Source organism: Otolemur garnettii, unplaced genomic scaffold (assembly GCF_000181295.1).
Source record: "Otolemur garnettii isolate 467f Iridium unplaced genomic scaffold, OtoGar3 scaffold00079, whole genome shotgun sequence".
Taxonomy (NCBI): domain Eukaryota; kingdom Metazoa; phylum Chordata; class Mammalia; order Primates; family Galagidae; genus Otolemur; species Otolemur garnettii.
The window spans coordinates 279,481-305,639 of NW_003852474.1; the positions used below are offsets into that span (position 1 = coordinate 279,481).

The following is a 26,159-nucleotide window of genomic DNA, read 5'->3' on the forward strand; positions in this document are numbered from 1 at the left end:
CTTTAGAACTTATTTTTACTTACTTTCTGCTTTCTTCCATATTTTAAAATTCACTATACATTTTTCATAATGGTGATTTGTCCAGTCCCTAAAGCTAGCATATGTGAAAAACTGCCACAGAGCAGATCCCTTCCTGCTAAATCATCCCCATTAATATATTTCCAAACGTGAGTGTTTTTTTGGTTTTGGTTTTAAATGTTATTACTGTCAGGGGGTGACATGGGAGCTTCCCTGGTAATCAATATTCAATGAAATACATGCTAATTTAGCCTTTTGTCTCTTGTTAACCATAACTGGTGCCACGTAGCTACTTCTCCTTACGTAAGGCTCAATATCATTTATATTCTTAATTTAAATACTGATTGAGATATTACATTTTTAACGTGAGGCAAAACTTTAAATACTTCAGATAAAAATAAAATTTCACTGTTTCTCCTATTTCTGCTTAATGCCATCTTTATTTATTGCTTAAAGGTTTCCCAGTGATTTTTCTATGCTCCAGCTACTACCCCCTATGCATACAGTTATTAGAGAAATAAACAAGTAGCCTAGTGCCCCTTAACAAAGATGGACTATTTTCCTATAACCTTGCACAGAAAGCGATGCAGTATTTCTTGTGTGTTTGTTTTGCCTCAGTTCAAAATATTATATGCCATGACTAAAGGAATAACAGATTACATATTCAGCAAATGTTATAGTTCAAAACATAAAAGAAGAAGAATCAGCTGGCTACTTCATTGCACCATTCTTTGGAGTGACTGTGAGTTATTCTCATAGTTTCAGTGCACTAATTAAACTAGACTTACCAGTGCATTAGCAAACCATGTTTCTATCAAGACTTTTGTCTTAAGCTCTTTCATATCTTTCATTCTTGTAATAAAGATAAATACTCTGGGGTGGCACCTGTGGCTCAGTGAGTAGGGTGCTGGCCCCGTATACCGAGAGTGGTGGGTTCAAACCTGGCCCCAGCCAAATTGCAACAAAAAAATAGCCAGGCATTGTGGCCGGCACCTGTGGTCCTAGCTACTTGGGAGGCTGAGGCAAGAGAATTGCCTAAGCCCAAGAGCTGGAGGTTGCTGTGAGCTGTGATGCCACAGCATTCTACCAAGGGCGACAAACTGAGACTTTGTCTCTTAAAAAAAAAAAAAAAAGATAAATACTCTGTTTGGCCCTCTGTTCTCTGAGCGGGGCTTCATTCACTTTTTATACCTAACGAAACTATCTAGCATCAACATCTATTATGGATGAGCCTAAAGGGTATTGTTGCTTTCATAGGTGCTTCCTTTTAGACTGGTTTGTATTTTTATAGTTGGACTTTATATAGATTTTTGTCCCTCTTACCATTGTTTATACTTTTAATAAATTTGTATAAGTTGCAAACCATCTTTCCAGGACTACCCTATTACAGTGCTCTGAGAAAGCAGCATCTGACTGAGATGGGTCATTGCAGATTATCTTCAGTCCCAGACCCTTCTGGACTGGAATCGATGTCAAGCAAGGCCTCTTTGTTGGTGAAAGTGGAGCTGAGAGTTATGCTCTGTCGAGGCTTCACAGGTGCAAGTTCATCTAACTTAATATTTTCATTTCTGACCAGGATTGTCTTATCCATGTTTTCTTCACTGTGCCTGGCAACAACAGCATCGAATACATCTAATTTGGGTGGCAACCTTCCGCTTTCAAACAGGTATTTGGCTAGATAAGAGATGCAAATGTTGGCTAGGAATGAGGTCACCATGGCCAGAGTTTTAAATGGGAATCTCTGGTTATAGATGCCGTTCTTATCAGGGTAGTATCCAGGGTAGAAGATCAAGGGCTGCAGGTACAGGTATGGCTCCCCTCCAGTAATTCTCAGGAAAAGGCCAGAAACATAGCCTGCCATGGCCCCGTAGGTGTTGGTCCCCTTGACAAAGAGCACACACAGCAGCTGGGGGAAGATGATGATGTACACAAGGTCGGAGCTGAGGTACCACAGGCCATACACGGTCTTGGTCAGCAAGGCCATGGCTGTCGCAGATGCTCCAAACACAAGCACTGTGATCCGCATCACCCAAACGATCTCTCTGTCGGATGCCTGGAAGAAATCACCACAAGGTCAGCTTTCCACACAACGTGTTGGCTCCTGTAGTCCAAGGATGAAGTACATTTTGGACGTTAAAACTGGTCTAAAGCATTCCTCTGGTTCGAATGGCTCAATCAGTGGGCAAATCTAATCTAAATGAAGGCATCTGTAGCAAACAAATCTAGGCGGCCTTGTAGGTAGACCTTTGGAAGGGGTTTCTGTGTGCCTTAGTGGAAGCATAGCCCACCCGAGCCTTTCTCTGAGTGCACCAGGGGAGGGTGGGGAAGGCTGAGCTAATGTGGTATCACAGAGGATAGTAAAACAAGGGAGGATTTCACTAATTTTACATATTCAAGTACATTCCTGGAGAGAGCATAGACCATCCCTACCTCCCCTCTTCACAGAAGTGCTACCATCTTTAAGGCTAACCACCTTCCAGTGCCCTTGAAAAGGGCTTGTTTAAAGAGATCCCTTGATAAAAAACTAAACAAACAAACACAAAGAACTCAAATAAACAAACAAGTCACTGGGACCATTTTGTTAACTATGACCTACAAAAACTAGAGAGAGGCAAAGCTTTAATCAGGCAGGAAGGTGGAAAGGGACTCTTGGTCGCTAGTGACCACAATAGTGTGCTGTTTTGCAACAACTTGATTCAATAAGGAAAATCGAATTGAGAGGCTATTTTGGATTTGGAGGTTCAAGTGAAGAACAGTCCAGATGTTACACAGATACGTGTAAAATAGCTTTCCACTTCCTGCTTCCACCATGGTTTTACGGTCTTCTGGTGCATTTAATTAGACTGAAAGTTTTGCTGAGATATTTTAGGTTTCATTACTCTTTTATCAGACAGAAAAGAAGTTTCAATTATATCAATTACGACTGTACCTCTTGGGAAATAGTTTTATCGATCTGTTTCCTTCATTATTAACATGAGTGATGACATGTATGGATAACATCCACTTACGGCAGATATATTATTCATTGTTATTTAACCTTGTATGCTTAAGCCAAGGAGGGTCAGGTTTTTACATAGAATATTAGTAAATACACAACACTGTGTGTGTATACACGAACATAAATGACAGCAGCAGCAGCAACAACAATAAACACAAGTTACAAATAACTGTTCTTACATTTTGCCTGAAGGAAAGCTGGTAAATGTTCCGAGCAAACATTGAACTTGCCGACAAGATGGAAGAATCTGCCGATGACATAACAGCAGCAGAAACTGCACCAAGGCCAAAGAAAGAAATATACACAGGGCAGAGATACTGCAGAACAATTGGTAAAATCATGTCTGCTTTTTTATCACTCTTGGGATCTGGAAACCCATATGCAGTCTGGTTCCAGTCTGTTGAATAGAAACAACAACCATAACAAGCAATGAGCCACACGTTCTTTATCCATCTGGGGTCATCTTCTCTACCAGGTAGTTTTGAAATAAACTCAAAATCACATTATGTTAGTCCACGTAGGCAGAAAGTCCACGGACTGATCCAGTGAAAATGTCTCATATGTCCTGACTTCTAGTGAGTATTGGTTGTGGTCAGGCTAATTTATAACACCTCTGCAGATTGTGGTGGCGAGGTATTTATTCCTTGTCTGTAAATGGTGGTTGTTACCTTGCTTTTAAACTGAATCATAGAGCTTTCAGCCACTTGCAAATGTGACAGGATACTCACTGTTTCTTCCTAGGGCTCACTTATCCATATGTAAAGAGAGAAAGACATCAGTGGAGCTGCGCTCAACCACCGTACTCTTGTATGCATTTTACTTCTCCCAACTAACTCCATCTTGCACAGAACTTGACTAGATTAAGGACAGTCCCGTCTTATTAAATAAAAAGTAGTCACAGTCACAGCCTGAAATTGTCCTGAGGTCTTTAAATGTAACAAGGGAACAGGACTTAAAACAATAGCTTATCTTTGAGTAACCTTTAGTTTTGTACTCTTCAGTAACAGCATGTGTTAAAGATACAGTAGCGCCTTTACAGGTACATCAGCATAGTTTATTTTGTATTTGCTGAACTTCTTTAATAGCATGATCACATGACCAAGTAGGAGTGGTTGCCTTTGGATCCTACCTTTTTTTTGTGTGTGTGTGTATCCTACCATTTTTTCTCCCCCATTTCCATCAAAATTGGTATCAAAGTCATACTTAGATGAAGCTAATTTTATAGCCATGACTGAGCTGTTATTAACACAGAAACAATAATCAAGCATACTTAGTCCAAGGAAAGAAATTCGTCCTATGTGTCTGGTATCCTACAACACACACCGCATACACACAACACACACACCTACACACACCCACATATAAAACAACATCCAGATCTATTTCTGCTTGCTAAATAACGTGGCACCTGTGGTGTAGCTGCAAGAAGTTTACCTGTTGATGCCCCAACAGCCCCGATGAGTATGGCTGGGAGAGCCATCACCAGGCACCCGAAAGCAGCCAGGAAGGACAGCACCTGTGCGTAGGTGGCCGAGGATGAAGAGAGGACCCTCTGGAAGTAGGCTTGCCACGGGATTCCACCCATCATCTGCATGGGAACCATAGCACCCAGAGTAAACTCAAGGCAAGGAATATCAATCACGTTTTGTTGTTTTTCTTAAGAGGTTTATTACAAACACATTTAGAGTAGTATTAAGTAAGGATTTGAGAAATAGAAAATGTTCTACATGCCATAGATCTGGAATTGCTATCATTCTATTTACTGCAGTGGGAAGTTTATGTCCCCTCCAAATTCATACATTGAAATTCTAGTCCCCAAAGTGATGGTATCAGGTATTAGGTGAGCAACTCTGGGGATGATGAGGTCTTGGGGGTTCAAGCCCTCTTGAGTGCCTTATGAAAGATGCCCAAGGGAGCTTGTTTCCTGTCTGCTCTGTGAAGACACAGCAAGAAGTCACCTTCTATGAGGAAGGAGTCCTCACCAGACACTGAATTCTGACAGTGCCTTGATTTGGGAATTTCTAGCCTTCAGAACTATGAAAATAAGAGTATGTTGTTCACTTGCTACTCCTTTCCTGGCTTTTCTTTTCTTACTTTTTTGAGACAGTGTCTCACTCTGTTACCCTGGGTAGAGTGCCCTAGCATCATAGCTTACAGCAACCTCAAACTCTTGGGCTTAAGTGATCCTTTTGCCTCAGCCTCCCGAGTAGCTAGGACTACAAGCATCTGCGACAATGTCCAGCTAGTATTGTTATATTTAGTAGAGATGGGGTCTCACTCTTGCTCAGGCTGGTCTCAAACTCCTGAGTTCAGGTGATCCACTTGCCTTGGTCTCCCAAAGGGCTAGGATTATAGGTGTGCACCACCTACCCTGGCTACCAGGCATTTTGTTAAGCAGCCCACAAGGACCCAGACAACATTACTATCATCCTTTCAATTATGCAACACTTCCTTAAATTATTTTCCTTCATAATTACATAGAGCAGTCCTTTCGTTTCCTTAATTTACATTAAAAACTACCCAGAAACCTTAAATTTTCATTAACACTACCCAGAAGCCTTAAATTTGTTCTTATCTGGAGGTTGTAAGCATCATAAAATGTTCTGAAAAATGATTAAGATTCTGAAAGAGTGAAGATTGATCTAAATTGATACAAACCAATAAATGTTTAAAGATTCCAATCCTGTGCCCGGCAATGTAATAGCTATACAGGCACAAGGATGAATGAGGCCTGGCTCTCGCCCTGTCACGGCTCTCTGCTGAGAGAGTCATTGTACTTTGGTGCTCTCCAGAGTGGGGTGTGCAGAGCGATCAGGGCAATACAGTGGGGATCAAAGAAAACATTACAACTCTTCTATTTATTCTCATTCATACCTTAAGTCTAAATGTTATGAATTTTTTTTTTTTTGCAGTTTTTGGCCGGGGCTGGGTTTGAACCCACCACCCCTGGCATATGGGGCTGACGCCCTACTCCTTTGAGCCACAGGTGCTGCCCATTATATATATTTTAAATATGATTTTTGGTCAGGCACAGTGGTTCATGCCTGTGCATTGGGAAAGCCAGATCAGGAGGATCACTTGAGGCAAGGAGTTCAAGACCAGCCTGGACAATAGTGAGATTCTGGCCTCTACAAAAAAAGAAATAAACAAATAAAACAAAAAAATAGCCAGGCGTGGGACCTGGGTATCTGTAGTTCCAGCTCCTTGGAAGGCTGAGACAGGAGGAAGGAGGATTAGCTGAGCCCAGGAGTTTGAAGTTCTGGTGAGCTGTGATGACCCCACTACACTTTTTTTTTTGCAGTTTTTGGCGGGGGCCGGATTTGAACCCACCACCTCTGGCATATGGGGCCAGTGCCCTACTCCTTTAAGCCATAGGCACTGCCCCCACTACACTTTCAGTTCCAGGCAACAGAGACCCTGCTATATCCTCAATAAAGGTCCAAATAACAAATTATTTTCTTGGATCTTCTTTCTTCTTTTCTTAGTTAATCTAATGAGGGGTATACTAAAAGCCCAGAATTCATCATAAAAGATTTATGTCACATGTTAGTATAACACATATAATTGATAGGTACACATACCTACATTGGGGGTGCGTTTAAGTTTCTTATTGAGGATATACAATCAAAGATTTGGACTATAATGGAACCTGTGACATGATCTAAAGAGGTTGTATGGGAACAAAAATGAAAAACAATTAATTATTTGGGGTGAAAGGGAAGGCCCTGGGAGGGAGGAAGGGCAGCTGCATGGTGATCAGGAAAACCTACAGAAATGATATCGTTTTAGTCCCTGATCACTGAGAGGGTATCCTTAGGGGAGGGGAAGGAGGATGAAGAGTGCCAGAGAGAGAAACTAATGGAAGAAAAAAGAAATAAAACACAATACTTAGACAGCTATGAGTTCACTGGGTATTTGGTGTGATTAAAGGCCAGGGTATGTGGCTATGGTTAGAAAGAAAGCTAGAAAGATGCTTTCACCTGAATTACTGTATACTATGTCTGTAATAGAGTCCATGTTCAGTAAATATTTCTTATGCAAGTGGATGAACTTATGAATGAGCTCAAAGTAAGTATCACACAGTTGCCTGCCTCTCCACAGGGCTCGGATTTCTGGGGTGGCTGTCTTATTTATCATTGACTCACCTGTGCCAAGCAGAGTGCCTATCACATACTGATTCTTGAACAATTTCTTATAAAAGCCATACTTGTTTAAAAGTCAAAAAACAAAGCTTGAAGAAGAAATTTAAAATTCAAAATCCCATTCCTCAAGTCTATGTTCTTTTCCTTTTATTTTGTAACCTTTTAATCAATAGAGCATTACCATCATCTGTGGTAATTAATTACACGACTTGATACATCATAAATTTTGTACCCACCACCCTGGGCATTTAGGTCATGAGAGGTTTTCCAGCAAGGTAAAATCTGACCTTCTTTACAAACAGAAGCTCTTAAGGGGCAATGACTGAATGTCTGTTCCCAAAATTCACACATTGAAAATCTAATCCCTATGTGGTGGTATTCAGAGGTAGGGCTTCTGGGAGGTAATCAGCTCATGAGGGTGGGACCCTCATGACTGGATTAGTGCCTTTTTTAGAAGAAACCAGAGAGCTCTCTTGCCCTCTTTCCATCATGTGAGGATAAAGTGAGAAGTCAGCAGTCTGCAGTCTGGAAGAGGGCTTTCCCCAGAGCCCGACCATACTGAGGACCTGATCATAGCTTTACAGCTTCCAGAACTGCAAAAAATAAATTCTACTGTTTATATGCTACCCAGCGTATGGTGCTTTATTGTAACAGCTCCAGCTGGCTAAAATATGGGGCAGTCTGGAGAGCTTGGGGGAGTACTAGGTAAGCAGGCTGCCATCAGGAAGACCATGGGGGGTTCTCATTTGGGTCAGGTGAGGAATGTGGTCAGCTTAATATAGGCTAATAGAGGGACAGCTGGCAGATTCTGACTGAGACTGGGAGTTACTTAGTGTTATAAGCAGGACTTTTCAAGTCACTCTCCTATAGAGGACATTTGAGAAAAAACTGGAATATCAGAGACCATTGGGGAAATGGTTTGAGGCTTATTTCTGTAGTTCATTCATTCATTCATTCTTTCAACATGTATTATTGCATCTCAACTTCTCTTAGAATTTGAATCGTGAATTTGACTTTGTCACATATGTTTCAGGGCTGGAAGGAATTTAGCAATCACCAGATATAATGTCTTATATCAAGGGTAAGTAGTCTGGGGAATAAAGTGTGGAGTGAGGAAAAGGACTTTGAGGCTTTAGGTTCTATATCAATCCTTAACTCAGTGCTGTGATCATCAAACAAGTGGCCTAAATTTTCCAAGTTCCATTATCTCCTCAATGTAACCACGAACAGAATTAGCAGGTGTAATTACATGTACATATACCTTCTTATTGCTTCAATTTGTAATTATAAACCACTTCAGAAAAATGAAAGCCAAAGTATTTCTTAACAATCCTTAAGGAAAAAAACCCCTCCAATCCACTAATGTAAATATCTTTTCCCCCCTCCCCCAATTCTGCTTCCTTACTAGAAAGTGTTTTTTACTGGTAAAGGCACACTCACTTTGAGTGTTGAGGCAATGTTAAAATTTAGCAAAGTGCCATGCACACAAAGTCATAAAATACCATCAGCTCTCTAAAGAGAAAACAAACATAACCAATTTTTTCTTAATGTTTACATAAAAAGTATCTGATTTCTTACGCGGAAATCAAATACAATTATTTTCACATGTAACCTCTCTAATTAGCAAAATTGTCAAATCTAGTTGGTTCCCCTGGTGTTCCTCTTTTCAATCTGCGATCTGCTATTATTTCTTCCACGTCTTCTTGCCTCACAGTCCTGTCTGTGTGTTTTCAGGCTGCCTCTGGCGTTCAAGAGCTTCTCTCTTGGCATCTTTCCTGAGTGACACCTCCCTTCCCAGTGCATTTTATGCACTTAGGGCCTGTGGCACCACTAACTTATTTACTCTGTAGTTCATGACTGCTTGAGTTACTTATTTCAGAACACACTGGCTTTCATGCCTTAATTAAAAACATCAAGTAGAACTTTTTGGTGGCTTGGCTTTCAGACTGTGGGAGATCCCTGGGAGGTGGCCTGGTATTCCCAGACTCATGTCATGCCAGGCAGTGGTCACAGCAGACATAACACCAGCATGCTGCCCCTTGGGCCTCATTCCCTCATTCCTCTCCACCTCGACACTATCAGCCACAAAGTCAGGATATAGCTCCACCCTCCTAGTATAGAAATTGCCATTATTAGCATAAATATGAAAATCTTGGAAACACATTTTATTTTTGGAGCCATTGCATCACATTCCTCAGATAAGAGCATTACTTACCAACAACAGAAAACTATCGAGCCAAGTGTAGACGTCATCTGACTCAATGGTTCCCAGCCAGGGCTCCTGGTATTTTGCGTGCACAGCAGTGAATCCGATGTCTGTGACTGCAGGGTGTGACAGTGCAAAGGGGACACTGATCCACTGTGAAAGGAAGCGACATTGGCTCCCTTTAATTGTCTAGTGTATGCAGGGTTTATGCACCTCCCAGGCTGGAGAGGTCAGTAATTCCTCTTCATCCATCAGAGAAGGAGCTCAAACCATCTTCTCTTTGGAACACCATTAAATATTAATTTAGGAAAACTAAAACAACATACTGTCTACTTCTGTGCTTGACTATACCATATAATATGAACTATAGAAGCAATTATAAGAAACCTTTGGGAAGGAAACTACATTTGACATCCAGACAGATATTGATATGCATATATACAGACACAAAGACACACATACTTTTTATATGTTAATTGAATTAGGGGAAAAAAATCTATGCAATATGGTGGCTAGAAAAGATCTGATTGAGAAATGTGTGTGAAGTGATACATGCCTTAGGCCCAGGGTGGGGAATCTGCACCCCTAAGGAAACATGAGGCCTCCCTGGTACTTAAGTGAAGACTTTTAACTCAATCCAATTTTTTTTATTAAATCATAGCTGTGTATATTAATGCAATCATGGGGTACAGTGTGCTGGTTTTATATACAATTTGAAATATTTTCACCAAACTGGTTAACATAGCCTTCATGGCATTTTCTTAGTTATTGTGTTAAGATATTTATATTCTACATTTAGAAAGATTCATATGTACCCTTCTAAGATGGATCATAAGTGTGGTCCCACCAATTACCTTCCCTCCACCTTTCCCTCCCCTCCCTGTCCCCCTTCCCCATATTCTTGGGCTATAATTGGGCTATAGCTTTCATACGAAAGCTATAAATTAGTTTCATAGTAGGACTGAGTACATTGTATACTTTTTCTTCCATTCTTGAGATACTTTGCTAAGAAGAATATGTTCTAGCTCCATCCGTGTAAACATGAAGGAGGTAAAGTCTCCATCTTTCTTTAAGGCTGCATAATATTCCATGGTATACATATACCACAATTTATTGATCCATTCGTGGATCGATGGGCACTTGGACTTCTTCCATGATTTAGCAACTATGAATTGAGCTGCAATAAACATTCTGGTACAGATATCTTTGTTGTAATGTGATTTTTGGTCCAATCCAAATTTTATATAATAAATTCTTCCAATAAAAGGGGTGCAGCAGAGAATGATGAAGATTTTCTTACCTCCTTTGATGGTTAAAAAAGAACAATCTTGAAATCAAAAGTCCTCAGGTTCTCCACCCCTGGATGGAGGGAGGCAAAGGGTAGAGCCCTGTGTATGTGGGCGTGTGTGTGTATATGGGGGAATGTATGTGTGTGGGGTGTATGTGTGGTGTTTGTATGCACATGTACTTGCACCCACATCTATTGGGTGATAGGGTTTGCTGGAATGAGAGTGGCTTAGGGCAATGGAAAGGATAAAGATGGATGTGTGGAAAGAACTTAGAATTGCAAGCTAAGGAATTTGCATTTTGTTTTGCAGGTAACTGGGAGCTAGAGAAGTTTCTTTTGAGTCTTTAAAAAGATTTCAATTTTATTTCTTCCGAATTTTTGGACCATAGAGGTGGGCAGTGAGGCAGTGAGAAGTCAGGGAGAGCAGCAGGTGTTCCCTATACCACTGGAGGAAGGCCTGAAGCACAGCAGCGACGCTGGGAATGGAAAGATACTGGTACTAAAAAGGTTTATGAAGAGGGAGCCAGAACTCATCCATGATAAGAAGGAGAGGTCAGAGAGAGTGAAAACCAACAGAGCGACCTCAAAATTACAGTTTTAGAGTTCTAACATTTAGAAGAAAGTCAACAAAATTAGGGAAATTAAGATAAGAAGATGGTTTAAGATGTAAGTAATTATGTATAATGTATAGCAATTAAAGTCTGGGAAACAAGCATGTTATGTCTTCTACTTAGGTTACTACCAAAGTTTTGAGACATACTGTGTCATGGTCCATCATTTCACTTCCAAAAACACAGTCAAGGGCAGCGCCTGTTGTTCAGTGGGTAGGGCACCAGCCCCATATATCAAGGGTGGCTGTTTAAACCCGGCCCCAGGCAAACTGCAACAACAACAACAAAAAATAGCGGGGCATTGTGACAGGTGCCTGTAGTCCCAGCTACTTGGGAGGCTAAGGCAAGAGAATCACCTAAGCCCAGGAGGTGGAGGTTTCTGTGAGCTGTGACAGCACGACACTCTACCGAGGGCAACAAAGTAAGACTCTGTCTCAAAATAAAAAATAAAATAAAATAAAGAAATAAAATGCAAAAACACAGTCAATAGCATCCTTTCTGATTTATCCATGTAAGTTTCAACTTGCTTGGCTTATTGGTGTGGCTGGGAGGGCTTCGCTTGCTTCCATCTGCCAGGATTTTACCATTTCATTCTTTGTGTATCTCAAAACTTTCATAATGACCCACCTACTCAGCTAATTTGATAAGGTCTTCACTACTAACCGACAGAACTTCACTCTTTATCAATTTTGCTACCTTTTTTTTTTTTTTTTTTTTTGACAGAGCCTCAAGCTGTCCCCCTGGGTAGAGTGCTGTGACATTACAGCTCACAGCAACCTCCAACTCCTGGGCTCAAGCGAGTCTCCTGCCTCAGCCTCCCAAGTAGCTGAGACCACAGGCGCCCACCACAACACCCAGCTATTTTTTGGTTTCAGTCGTCATTGTTGTTTTGGTGGGCCTGGGCTGGATTCGAACCTGCCACCTTAGGTGTATGTGGCTGGTGCCTTAGCTACTTGAGCCACAGGTGCCGAGCACAATTTTGCTACATTTTTTGTAGCAGAACACCATTCTAACATATTTGCCCTAACATCTTTTCACTTGCACTTGATTTATGTACCTGTATATTTTAAGCTATGGTCTCATACAAACCAATGAGAAATCACATATATCATCAATAATAGATTCATCACCTGGGCTTGGGTTTCTTACAATACCCAATACATCAGTTACCAGACCTGTCATTTCCAAACTAACCTAGCTTCCAATGTTCTGAGAGAAATTTATTTCTGTGTTCTCTGTTTCATTTCTGGAAGTTTATAATGATGCTAAGGAAAAAGAAAAATTTCAGTACTGTCCACTTGACTTTAGTACTTTAAAGATAAAAAGTCCTCAGTCAAATTAAATATTCAATCAAATAATAAATTCAATTAAAATTATTAAAATGTCTAGAAGAAAGGAGGAAATATTATCATCTTCCTTGCATGTGTAAATATACAGTTAAATTATAAGTCTAATTATAGTCCCATCTTTTAAATTTTCCTCTAGGATGTTATTAGAGATAATACAAAATTTAAACAAAGAGGTGGAGCATGAGATTCCTTCTTCGTCTTTCCTTTTTCCCATCCAAATGCTAACCAGGCTCAGCTCTGCTTAGTTTCCAAGATTAGACAAGGAGATGGGTGTGTTCAGGGTGGGGCTTGGCTATGGACATCTTCTTTCATTTCTAAGTGTCTAATGTAAAAACTAACATAGAGGAAATATCTGTCCATTATAACATAAAGTAAAGGAAAACGAGGAGAACCAAAGGTTCTTTGACTATTCTTGGGAAGACGAGTCATGATCTGCAGTGTTCACTGATCTGTCCACTGCTTCTGGACAAGGGCATTGACCCTCCAGGATCTACACCGAGACGATGTGTGTAAGAGGAGAGAATGCGTGTGAATCCACAACAGCCCTAGCACAGGGTGGGCATGACATTTTCTTTATACTCCTTTTGCTGCTTCTTAGATATTGGATGTTAGTATATGCATGAGTGTAGTCTTCATGTTTTAAGATGTGAGTTTGTGAAGAATCAACATTGACTAAAGTGTGTTCAAGAAACACGAAGGTGCATTTAATGGAATACTAATAAGACTCATGTCTCATAAGCACCTAGCACATTTTACCTAATATAACATTAAAGCATAGATAATCTTTCTACTGCCCTTATACAAGTAAGCCTTTTCTTTGTTCTTTGTTTTTAAACTCCAAAATAATAATGATTAATATTTGAAATCCACAGTTTCTCAATGGGATGATTTCTATAAGCAGCTGGATGGTTAACCAAACTGACAGAGGGGAGGATAAGAGACTGCACAGGCTACCACCAAGATTTACATTTTCTTAACTTTGTGGAAAGTGTTGCCTTCAATACTCAAGGGAGATTACATAAATTTCCATCAAATCTAGGCATGAAGAAAAGGAAGAGCCAGACCTTTCTAACAATAAATCTGAGAGCACACTTTTTCATCAAAATCTAACAAGATGACTAGAGTTTTTCATCTAACCAATTCACAGAGAAATGTAAAATTTTATATAGTATGTGATTTCTTGTGTATTATTCACAGTGGAAGAGAAAAATTTCTACAATTTTTGCTGAGTTAGTATAAAATACCACATTATCTTACAGAAAAGAATGAAGTCAAAGCTTTGCATGACCCCACTTACCAGTCCTACGAAAATGCAAAAGAGCTGGACGACATCCGTGTAGGCCACCGAGTAGAGCCCGCCCACTAGAGTGTATAGGGTGGCGATGAGCGCAGAGACGATGACAGAAGCATGCACATCCACGTCAATGATCACGCTGATGGTGGCTCCTGAGAAAGACAAACAAGGCTGTGATTAGGGCACCCACAGGGATTCTGTTTTCTGTGCAAGAATGTCCCGAAAGTCCAATGGTACCTGGTATTTCCCCCTGCATCATTTGAAAACTATTGGTCAATAATAGCTAATATGAATTTTCATATGGAAATTTTGGTGTCTTTTTTTTTTATTTGAGACAAAGTCTCACTCTGTCCTCCTGAGTAGCATGCTGTGATGTCATCATAATTCATAGCAACCTCAATCACTTGGGCTCAGGCCATCCTCTATACTCAGCCTTCTGAATAGCTGGGACTATAGGCATCTGCCGCTGCCGCAATGCCTGGCTAGTTTTTCTATTTTGGGTAGAGATAGGGTCTCACTCTTGCTCAAGCTGGTCTGAAATTCCTGAGATCAAGCAATCCACCTCCCTCAACCTTCCAGAGTGTTAGGATTATAGGCATGAGCCACTGTGCCTGGCCAAAATTTTTGTATCCTAATCATTTGAGTGAGCTATTACTTTCTTGCTTTTTGAAATTAGTGCTTTGTTAACCTCCTTATGTGAAGAGTGCCTGAAATTTGTAACATGATTACAGAACACCCTGAATTACTCATAAATTTAATCTTATTATAAGGACTTGCCGTGGTTTCACTATCTGAAACTCTGGCTTAATTAAATACAGTCATATGTTGCTTGATGACAAAGGTATGTTCTGAAAAATGCATCATCACCCTATGAACATCGTAGAGTGCACCTACTCAAACCTAGATGGTACAACCCACCACACACCCACACCCACACCCAGGCTACATGGGACAGCCCACTGTTCCTAGCCCACAAACCCGTCTAGCATCTTACCACACCGAATACTGTAGGCAACTGGAGCACAACAGTAAGGATTTGTACATCTAGACATAGCTAAACATAGAAAAGGTACGATAAAAAATGCTATTATAATCCTATAGGACCACTGTCATGCATATGCATTCTGTTCTTGACTGAACAGTCATACCATGCTGCATTATCATATATGCAATGTACTTATTCACATTCATGAGAAAAATAAAGCTTTCTGAGAAGCATGATCTCCCATTTTCTCATTTTCCAATTAACATCTATTTGTTATTTTGTATTCACTATTTCTTGTTAGCATTTGGTAGCTGACAAACAATGTACCAAAGGGTTGAGAAAAATTTGTAGAAGAAAAATCATAAAATTAGTATAATAACTTGTATCTATTAACTTTTCCTTCTGCAAATTCTTAAAAGATCATTTTATTTAATTGAATTGGTATCATAGGAGCATGCCGGTCCTGCTCCTATGATACCAATATACTGAAGAGCTTAGGTTTAAATATCTCATGGTAAGTAACTCGCATCATCAAAATTTTATACAGGTATTTTCTTAGAAATAAAATTTATGGTTTTCTTCTCTTATAACATTGTTTATTAACATGTGTGCTAGTGCCTATATTTCCACTGAGAATATTGTGGTATGAACAGTTAGGACCACAGTAGTTCTGGAAGTGACAGTTCATAACTCATTTCTTGCTTTATAAGGCCTTTCCCTATTTTTCTCAAAAATACACAGTTTATACATCGCACTATAAATGCAACAATGATAGGTGTTCTGGCACACGTGCTACAATTCTGAGATTTTCTGTATCATCAATGGCGGCCAACTGTCTGAATTCTCTACAAAACCCACCAGGGATGAAAACCCATTATCACAAAGAGCCATATAAGATATTTTGATCTAAAATATGAATACAAAATATTTTAAATATTTATTTAAATATTAAATATGTTGAATGCTTTTGCTATGGTAATAAATTTTTTTCAAGTAAAAATTCAAAGGAAAAATCTAATAAGGAGTTGGAGGATGGAGACAAAGGAAAGAGGTCAATTGTAAGTTTCTTACATCACTGAGTTATTGTTGCATAATTTAAAAGCGGCTTTTCCCCTGAAATCATTTATTTTACATGTTGAACCTTCACTTGCATCTCTGTCATTCTTCTTTCAATGTCGTTCTCCATGACACTGAACATTTCTAAGTTATATCCCATGAATTATGAAAAGCTCAATTATAAAAGAAAGCCTGCTGGACTAAGACCCTAAAGATTTTTGGTCTTTGTAGATGCTGTCGTCTGATTGTAACTCAGTGAATTTGGAGATGTCAACCACTCCTTTATTACTATTGAGAATATGATAAATTTCTCTCTAAAACATTTTCTGATTAATTAAAACAATCACAGCAAGTGAAACAAAGATACTCCCTGAGATGCTGTGAAAGACATAGTGTCCATAAAGTTTGTGTGCAATTCACTGTGTTCAACTATATTAAATTGCACATGAACTTTATGTTCACCCTGTATTAGTCTGCTTAGGAAGCTATAAAAATAAATACACTGTAAACAAAATTATGAAAATCGACTGAATTTGAGCTTGTGTAAGTATAAACAGACATTTCTTTCAAAAGTTAAGAAGATGTCCATTTATACCAGGAAAATAGTTTTAAGATTTTTTCCCCCACCTTTCAGGGATGAACTATGCACATTCACAGTAAGGTGGGAATAGATATTGTACTTGTAAATGCTTAAGTATCCCAAGTTATTTTTTTTTTTTTTTGAGACGGAGCCTCAAGCTATCCCCCTGGGTAGAGTGCCATGGCATCACGCTCACAGCAACCTCCAACTCCTGGGCTCAAGCGAGTCTCCTGCCTCAGCCTCCCAAGTAGCTGGGACTACAGGTAGCTGGGACTACAGGCATCCGCCACAACGCCTGGCCATTTTTTGGTTGCAGCCATCATTGTTGTTTGGTGGGCCCAGGCTGGGGATTTGAACCCGCCACCTTAGGTGTATGTGGCTGGTGTCCTAGCCGCTTGAGCCACAGGCGCCGAGCCTCCCAAGTTATTTTTAATAGACACCAACTTTGCATTGTGTCCAAGTGTTATTTATGATGAAAATATAGGTATTAATTTAAAAAATATATGCTATGAATTCCAAGCAATGGCAGTAACTTTTTTTTTTTTTTTAAGTTTTTGGCCAGGGCTGGGTTTGAACCCACCACCTCTGGCATATGGGGCTGGCACCCTACTCCTTTGAGCCACAGGCACCGCCCAATGGCAGTAACGTTTTCACATGCACTGTTTGATAGAGTTTGTGAGAGTGTACTGAAACACAGTCGATAACATATTTTACCTATGTAGTCTTGCCCGCCATAATAACGTTACCCTCAGTGACAGACTCCTTATATATGTAGTCCCACAAGATTATAATAGAAATGAAAAATTCCTATCATCACAGCCATTGTGTTACAATTACCCATAGTATTCAGTGCAGTAATATGCTGTATAAGTTTATAGCCATATAGGTGTGTATTAGGCTGTACCACTCGGGTCTGTGTAAGTACACTCTATGATGGTCCTACAAAGATGAAATCTTCTAATGGCAGGTTTTCAGAACACATAGCCATCATTAAGGGATACATGACTGTGTATTGAAACATACACACATAGAGACACACACTCATATACAACAAATTTTAACATAGTTCAGAGTTCAGCTACTATGTTCTATACTTTCCAAAATACTTTAGAAACATTAGCTTACTAATTCTTTGCCCTCAGTAGAGTGCTGTGGCATCACAGCTCACAGAAACCTCAAACTCTTGGGCTTAAGTGATTCTTTTGCCTCAGCCTCCCAAGTAGCTGGGACTATAGGCGCCCACCAGAACGCCTGGCTATTTTTGGTTGCAGTTGTCATTGTTGTTTAGCAGGCCTGGGCTGGGCTCAAACCCGTCAGTTGCAGTGTATGTGGCCAGTACCCTACTCACTGAGCTACGGGTGCCGAGCCTAGCTTACTAATTCTATCCTCTCTTTAGGTCTCTGCCATATAAATTTACCTTTATTCAATGAGAATGAACCTTTTGTATTTTGTTAGATATTCAGCCCACTCCTTTTTGATACTATAAAACCAATTTTTTAAAACCATTTTTTTCTTAAAACCTATTTTTTTCTGGTGTCTACACTCCCATGATTTCACAGTTAATGAGAGCCAGGTGGGAAGGGAGGAGTATTTTTACACCTAATTCCATTAGGGTGTGAGGGCAGCAATCCAGCATTACGGAAGTGCAACACTGTCCGCAGAGTTATTACTATATTTTACAACTATCAATTTCTCTTCTTTTCCACATCAAGTAGCTCCATTCATTTTACTGTTGGGGATCAACAAAATAATGTAAAGTTATATATGTGAAGATTATATGGGCGTTCGAGAGAGAAAGCAGCAAAAGGGAGTATAAAATAAGATTTGGTATTACAGAGGTCACATACAAGGACAATACTGAAGTCAGAAGACAAGACTGTAGTCCAGAATATATAACACAGAAGGAGGAAATTTATCTTGTCTTACTCTTATTCTGACCACTTCCTTGTACTTCCATTTGTCCAAAAAAAAAAAAAAAAAAAAAAAAAGATAAAGAGTGATATACCCGTAAGCCTAGATGCCAAAAATTGATGTGGCTCAGTGAGGAAGGTTGTGAACTTCCAACACATCAGTAGGATGGTTTAGATTTCCCGCTGATTAAAAAGCAGGGCATTGCAGCTGAAGATCTCCCATAATCTCACAGAAATCTCTTGTTTCCTAAGACTTACAAGTGGCCTGGGAATCCAAAGGTCAATGAGAGTTTCTGGTTGGCATTACCTGATCTGGGTAGTAAATTAGGCCTTAAGGAGTCTAAGTTCAGTTTCTGGATCCCCAAAGTGTCTACAACCCACTATTTTATAATGTGAGGCAATTACATTGAGGAGAAAAAAAGCAACATTGTTATTCCTTTTCTCTTTTGAAGAAAGTTTAGCCATATAGGACTCATTCATTCCTTCATTTGTTTGTGATAGGATTATACCAGGTAACTATAAATAAGTCACAAATCTTGCCTTCAAGAAACTTCTAATCTATTTTGTAGATTTGAAATTGGGCATGAAATAGGTAAACAGGCAAATAATCAGACACAATGATAAATCCAATGACTACAGAACTCTAGGCACCTAAGGAGGCCAATAGGAAAGGGATACGAAAGTTCAGCAGGACTGCTCTGAGGAAGTGACATCGCTGTGAAGATCTGGAGGACACTGTGGCTGGCCAGGCAGATGGAGAGGAGGGAAGAGTGGAACTGAGTCCACCGCACAGGCTCTTGGGCTGGCAAAGTCTAAGTGGCAGGAGAAGAAGACCACAGTTCTGGCAGAGGGAAGAGGGCAAGGGATACAGGGGAAGGAGCTAGAATCATGACAGGAGACCATCAAGGTCAGGGTCATACTTAGGAGCCCTATTAAAAAGTCTGGTTCTAAGCAGGAAAGGGACTTGATGAGTTTTGAACTTAGAAGATTCTGTCTAGCTGCCATGTGGAGATGATGGAAGGAAGGACACCTTCTTACCTGAGTTACTAAGAGGACATGTAAACTAGAGAGGAAATCCTTGTTGTGGTCGACCATGCTTAATTTTTCTCTTAATAACCTGTACCATTGTGCTTTTTAAAATATCAATTTTTTGAACTATTTCAAGTTCGGGAGTTTTGCTGTGTGACCTCTGTTACTAACCTGTTCCATCAGCATGGGGCTGGTGAAATCTCATCTCTCTAGGAATGTTCTCCACTATTGAGACTCATACGGAGTTTTATATTTGTTTTTAATTAGACACATCGTATTTAAATCCCAAGAGCTCTAGAAATATTAATGCTTTAAACATGGCATGTGAGACTGTTATTTGAAAAATTTAAGTGTCTTTGTTATTTATTTTTATATCAATTAACACAATAGTTATTAGAAAGAAAACAGTGGGAGGTAAAAAGATCTCAGTTAACAGAAATGAGATTTATTAGGATAAATTAAGATCTAAACCATTGACTTACGTATATTCAGCACCAAGAATATATATTAGTGTTCTTTCTAACCATTGGCTCATGAACCCTTGATTTGAAAATTCTTTTTAAATAAATTGCACTTCTCAGATACAGGTAATCATGCTTTGTTCAGAGTCACATGTGAATAAAAGCAACTCTTGACCATTACTACATCATAAGATAACCCATGTTATCACTCTAATGATGTAATTCAAATTTAAGAAATACAGTTGAGGCTTTATTTAACCTCTTCAGCCACATGGTAAGCAAATAGAGAATTTCTGTTAAGCTTTTATGAATAGAAATGTGATTTTAATATGGTTGAACAAAAATCTCCTTAGAAATCAAGGCTGAAGAAAGTAAGTTTGTGTATCTCATGTTCAGCTGAGAGATGCCACCATCTTAAGTAACACTTAGTTGGTCCTTACCCAGTGCCGAGAAAATTGCTGCAGCCCAGAACATCTCTCCCATTAGTGCAGGGATAAACAGGAGCCCACCCATACGTTTTCCATAGATCTGCTGAAATGGGTCTAACATGGTCACATACCCCTTGGAACGCATAGGTTTTGCAAAGAACAGACCACCTAAAAGAAATTAAACAAATGTTCATGAGAAAATTTTAAAAAATTGTAATTTAATAGTCTTTGCCAACTGCTTACTATACTATGATTTCTCAAATGAAATGGTGTTTTAAGCACATCTATAGTGTATTAAGAAACCAATCTGAAATATCCTGTGAGTACAGTACCCAGCAATATTTAGCAAACTAACATAAGTTCATTAGCATGGTTAACATTGTTAGGTGCCCAAAGGACAACTGGATGATATAATTGAAGCATGTGAATTAAAATGCCTGGGCCAGCACAATGCTCACTAAAACCCCTTGATACCTTTGTACCACCCACTGCAGCCTTTAGACATTTTGAATAAGCTGGAGAGCCAATAAAAGCACATTGAGTGCATGAGGAACTCTCTGTTACATAATACGTTTTACCTTTTACTAGTTTGGTTTATAAAAAGAAACTCAGGTACAATTCAAGTTGATTCATTTTTAATGATATATTCATACTATTTTTTGAAAGAAATAAAACATGATTAGGTTAAGAACGTCACTATACTCATAGCTATAGGATGAAAGGAATTATTTATTTATTTTTAAGTTTTGTTTATTTTTTTTTAATTTTATTTATTTATTTTTACTTACTCCAAAATCAAGAGATCCAATCGTGTTCCTCCATTTGCCAGTTTCTAGCAACCGCTACCTTAGAGATTTCCGGGTGATGTTTTTTTCCACAATAGTCATTCCCATTGTTTGATTTCCTATTTTACTTTATTTATACTCCTATTCTTTACCCTTTACTGAGTGAGTCACTGAGATTTATACTTTCACTTACCTAAAATCAGACTAAGAGAGTATCCAATTGGTGCCTGCGCCCACGCTAGACCATAATCTGGTACATAAACCGCTTCAGCTGTGCCATTGATATACCCTCCTCCAACCCAGGTGGCTGAAATAGAATGAAAAGTGGAGAAGTAACACCATCCTGTCTGCTGTACCTTCCACCTGCCTGTCCAATCCTGTGGCCACCAGCCACTTGCGGCTACCGACCACCTGATCATGTGCCTGGAATGTGGCTGGTGTGAATTGAGATGTTGTAGGAGCATAAAATCCACATAGATTTCCAACGTATTTTTTATATTGATCATCTGTTAAAATAGAAGCATTTTTAATATACTGAGTTAAGTAAATAACATTATTATTGTTAAAATTAATTCACCTATTTCTTTTTGGTTTTAAATGAGGCTTTGTAGAAAATTTAACGTCACATTTGTGATTCACATTCTATTTCTACCAGACAGTGTGCCCTGGATATTTTCTAAATGCATTTGGTCATCGAACTTTCTAGTGATATCACATATAATAAATCTGAGTTCATACACAATATGTCCAATGAATATTTCTGTTCTCAATAATTCTATGTACAGACCCCACTGTCTCCATTGAAAGCCCCTTCCATTTTAATTATATTAATCTTTTTTACATTTATCATGGCTTGCCCTCAAGAAGTGGTGCACGCGTGTGTGTGTGTGCGTGTGTGCACGTGTGCCTGCATGTAGGTGGGTGTGTGCATTTGCATGTGTGCAGGGTGCTTCCTTGCTTAAATACTCTGAGGACACAGGATCTGGCTAATCTAATCTGCATTGCAACTAAGTTGTACTTATTACCTTAAATTGTTAGAAGAGTAAAAAAAGGAGAGAGATGACACTTCTACTCCATGGTGCTTTACAGTGAGTTTATAGCCCCCCCTACAAGTACCCAACTTATACTCTGCATCTAGATCAGCACTCAGAAGAACGTGAAATGTTAAATATAACTTAAAGAGCACTAAGCACTTTGAAGTTTATACTCTTTTAAAGGTACCATATAGTTAAAAATACTTAAAATGATCCTTATATAGAATTTGTGTAAAATTATGAGGGTCACAGGTTAAGATTGAATTCTAGGCAGTACTATCCCACTGGGAATAAAATTTAGCTCTAGAGAATTCTCTAAAATCTCATGGTCAGAACGTAAGTAAATAAAATAATATGTATACAAAACTATTTAAGGAAAGTGTCTTTGTTGTGTTTATACCAGAATTTTATCTGGCTTTCAATCCAACACAGGAAAGACGAGGGAGTATATTAGGATTAATAGTAATTTTTGAAAGACTAATATGAAAAGATGTTCTTGTATAGGAATTTTAAGTACATTTAAATGGAAAGTTTATACCCAAAACCTTGAAGTAGACAAGTACATATTTAACAACCACTCCCACCCTCACAGTCCCTTTTATACCAGGTGTTAACAAATGGCAAATGCCATCATTTGCTTTTCTCATCCTAAGTTCTCTTGAATTTTTTTTTTTGTTTTGAGACAGAGCCTTACTCTATGGCCCTGGGTAGAGTGCTGTGACATCATAGCTCACAGCAACCTCAAAGCCTTGGGCTTGAGCAATCTTCCTGACTCAGCCTCCTGAGTATGTGGGAGTACAGGCATGCACCCGGCTGGTTTTTCTATATTTAGTAGAGACAGGGTCTCATTCTTGCTCAGGCTGGTCTTGAACACCTGAGCTCAAGCAGTTCACCTGCCTCAGCCTTCCAGAGTGCTAAGATTATAGGCATGAGCCACTGTGCCTAACCTTCTAAAATTTTTAAAGAGCATTTTTACACTTGGTATTTAATAAGGGTCCAAATAAATGAATTCTTACAGGCATAGAACCTAAGACTTCATCTCCCTGTTAGGTTACTGGAACTGTCAACAAACCAGCAATGTTTCACCATGTATAGTAAATGGTCTGATGGTCTTACAAGCACAAAGCTTATTAGTGATCATTTTTCATTGTGTAGGTCTCTTGTCCCTTGTCCAAAAAGAAAATTGGTGTCTGAATGATTGCAACTATTATAATGTAAAAGTGCAGATGTCATTACTTATTATGATTAAACAAGTCCTTCCATTTTTAATTAAACCAATGCCTTCTATGGCAGATTTCCTATCTGCGATTATTGTGTATTTTGTGTCAAATTCATGAGCAAGAACATGGGCTCTTTTAAGATATATTCATTTTAAAAAGCATCAACATTTTCAACCTCCACTGTTTATAAAATACAGTAGAACCTCCATAGTTGACCCCTCCCTACCTTGACCACATCCTTAAGCTGACCTAATTTTCACAGGCCGAACATGCACCACATGTCCGTGTCACCACTGTAGGCCTAGTTCCTTATGTTGCTCATCTCCGTATGTTGACCAGTTTGTTACTGTCTCTTGGATGGTCAACTTACGGAGATTTCACTGTCTAAATCAATTAATTAGAAAAGATTAGGTAATATAGTTTAGCCTTTAAATGAATTATTATATTGACCAAGGTTCTTTTGAATTCTGAGAAAGAGAAAAAAAAAGCTTTGAAAACTGAACTAGATTGATAGCATTTTATAAGAAATAGCATCAAATATTCTTTATATACTTCAACAGCCTATAATATTGAAAATAACCACTCATAAAAATACATTCTAAAATATTATCATTGTGACCATATTAAATACAGTATTAGACTAGAGTGATGAAAGACATGTACAATAAACAAAATATTTTGATAGGCAGCAGCTCCTGTATACCCTTCCACAGTTATTACAAACTCCGTACCTTTATAAAGAAAGAAAGTGAGGCCAGTTATAGGGCTGCCTGTGGCACAGCATGGAAGGCCCCCACATGGCTGTCTGAAGGCTGGGGTTTGGTTCTAACTCTGGTCCTAGTTAATCACATAACCCTAGAGCTTCACTCTTCCCCAGAATTCTGGCTATTTATAAACCCCAATGAATCCATGTTTAGTTGGCAAAGAGTTAAACAAACATAAAAAAGTGAGTGTCTGAAAGGTAAAACCTACAGTCTGCATGGAACATTGTAGGTTTCAGATGACAATATTGACGCATTCAGAGACACCTCCTCCCCAGACTGGTTTGGTAAACTATTTTATATACACAGTGAATCATTTTTATGTAGCACTTTAAGACTAAAACTGGACATCATTTGGATTTGAATTCCAATGGGATATTTATCCAATGAGCACTCAGAGTTCCTGTTAGTTATGAATTATGTTGCTAATGTTTAAAAACCTAGTAACATTCTGAAATGAAATATGCGTTGCCAGTGAAAGTGTATCTAATATTAAAGATATGATTTTAAGTTGTTTCAGTGACGAAGGGGAATACATAAAAGAAACAAAACACCCTTTAAAGAGAACCACCTCAGGCTGGAAACAATAACACAAAGAAGGTTGGAAGGACTGAGAGCTGCATACTGCCGCTCTGGGATTCCTGGGAGGACACACCCTAGCTTTCTTTCTTCTGTAAGAAGCTTTCTGGAAAACTCTTTTTTAGTGTTGTAGAATGATAAAGTGATTGATTTCCTGCAAGGAATTGGTTACTAAGTGGGAGACTCAAAAATAGGGCCGTGAGTTTGGAGTTGCATTGTCCCAAATTTATTTATTCAGGTTAAAAACCATGACTAGTTAGTATTCATTGACATTTATCACTTAAGACTACTCAAAGTCACAACTTTATGCATGTATTGGTGGACAGGTCCCGATGAGCCATCACATTAACAGTTACTTAACTTGTAAGGCTAAGCCATCTCTTTGTTCACCCACCTTTTTTTTAAAATCCTGTTTCCATCCACTCAACAGCTCCCAGAGCTCAGGTTTGTTTCCCTGGTATTCAGTTGGTTGATTTATTTTAAAATCATTTCATTTAAGTACTACGGAGTTGCCGACATAATTTTAAGTTTTTAATGAATGCAAAATTATTTAAAGAATGCATAAGTAGTGAACATAAAGAATCCCCACAGGACAAAGAGCAAGGTTTGCTTTGTCACTCTGAGGTCACTTGGTGTACACTGACAGAAGCCAAGCAAGGGCGGACTGCGTGGAGCAGACAGCACCTGCACCTACCTGTCATAGTGAATCCACCAACCAGCAACCCGATGTCTCGGCCCCCGACTATTATGGCTTCACTGCGCTCGTCTGCGCTGCCGGTGTTTTTCGTTCTCCAGGCAGCCCATATTCCAACCAGCAGTATAAGAAGATAGAACACGATGATAGCTATCAATCCTTCCACGTGGAAAGCCATTGTTTATCTTCAGATTCTTCTGCAGTTGGCTACTTCATTAAGACTTCTGAAGAAAATACAGTAAAGCATTAGCCAAGCCCCGTGCGCACGCAGGCACCCGGGAACGAACCAGCTGGCTCCTGAGAGATCTGTGCTGCTTAAAGAACAAATGTAACACCGCAATTGCAGGTGAAACTGGTCGTTACCAACAAGTGTCCACTGTCTTACCCTACTTCTTTTATATTGCTTTGCATTTTTAAGAAGCAGGAAAAAAAGGCCTGGAAATGTAGTTTAACAAATGGAATCATAATCTTTTTTGTGTTCATTAAATTCTTTCAATTTAAAATTGACCTTGTCATGTATCTTAACTCAGTAACTCTGTCAATAAATCATCTACAAAGAATATGGCTACATTTGCTTGGTGGAACAAAGTTCCTGTTGTAAAATTATTCAGTAATGTAAGTGTATCAGGAAGGACTACTCTGCATATTCCAAAATATTATTTCATGCAGTCATTCTTCTGTTCTGTTCTACCCGACAGTTTTAGGTAATAGTTTCAAAAGTAATCTGATGT

General features: G+C 39.1%; 1 protein-coding gene across 2 annotated transcripts; it reads right to left on the minus strand.

Annotated features, from left to right (window-relative positions):
- Window positions 1-1,148: 1,148 nt before the first annotated feature.
- Window positions 1,149-25,652, minus strand: SLC5A7 (solute carrier family 5 member 7). Of its 2 annotated transcripts, none has more exons than XM_012807934.1 (8): window positions 25,429-25,652; window positions 21,334-21,447; window positions 20,368-20,523; window positions 13,910-14,058; window positions 9,374-9,480; window positions 4,451-4,604; window positions 3,196-3,413; window positions 1,149-2,071 (listed from the first exon to the last, which is right to left on the minus strand). In XM_012807934.1, the coding sequence occupies exons 6-8, from the start codon at window positions 4,602-4,604 to the stop codon at window positions 1,442-1,444; spliced, it is 1,002 nt and encodes a 333-aa protein (XP_012663388.1). In that variant the 5' UTR covers window positions 9,374-9,480; window positions 13,910-14,058; window positions 20,368-20,523; window positions 21,334-21,447; window positions 25,429-25,652; the 3' UTR covers window positions 1,149-1,441. The 2 variants fall into 2 exon arrangements, with proteins under 2 accessions (XP_012663388.1, XP_003794355.1); XM_003794307.1 differs by having other exon boundaries at window positions 9,374-9,517.
- Between the last annotated feature and the right edge of the window lie 507 nt (window positions 25,653-26,159).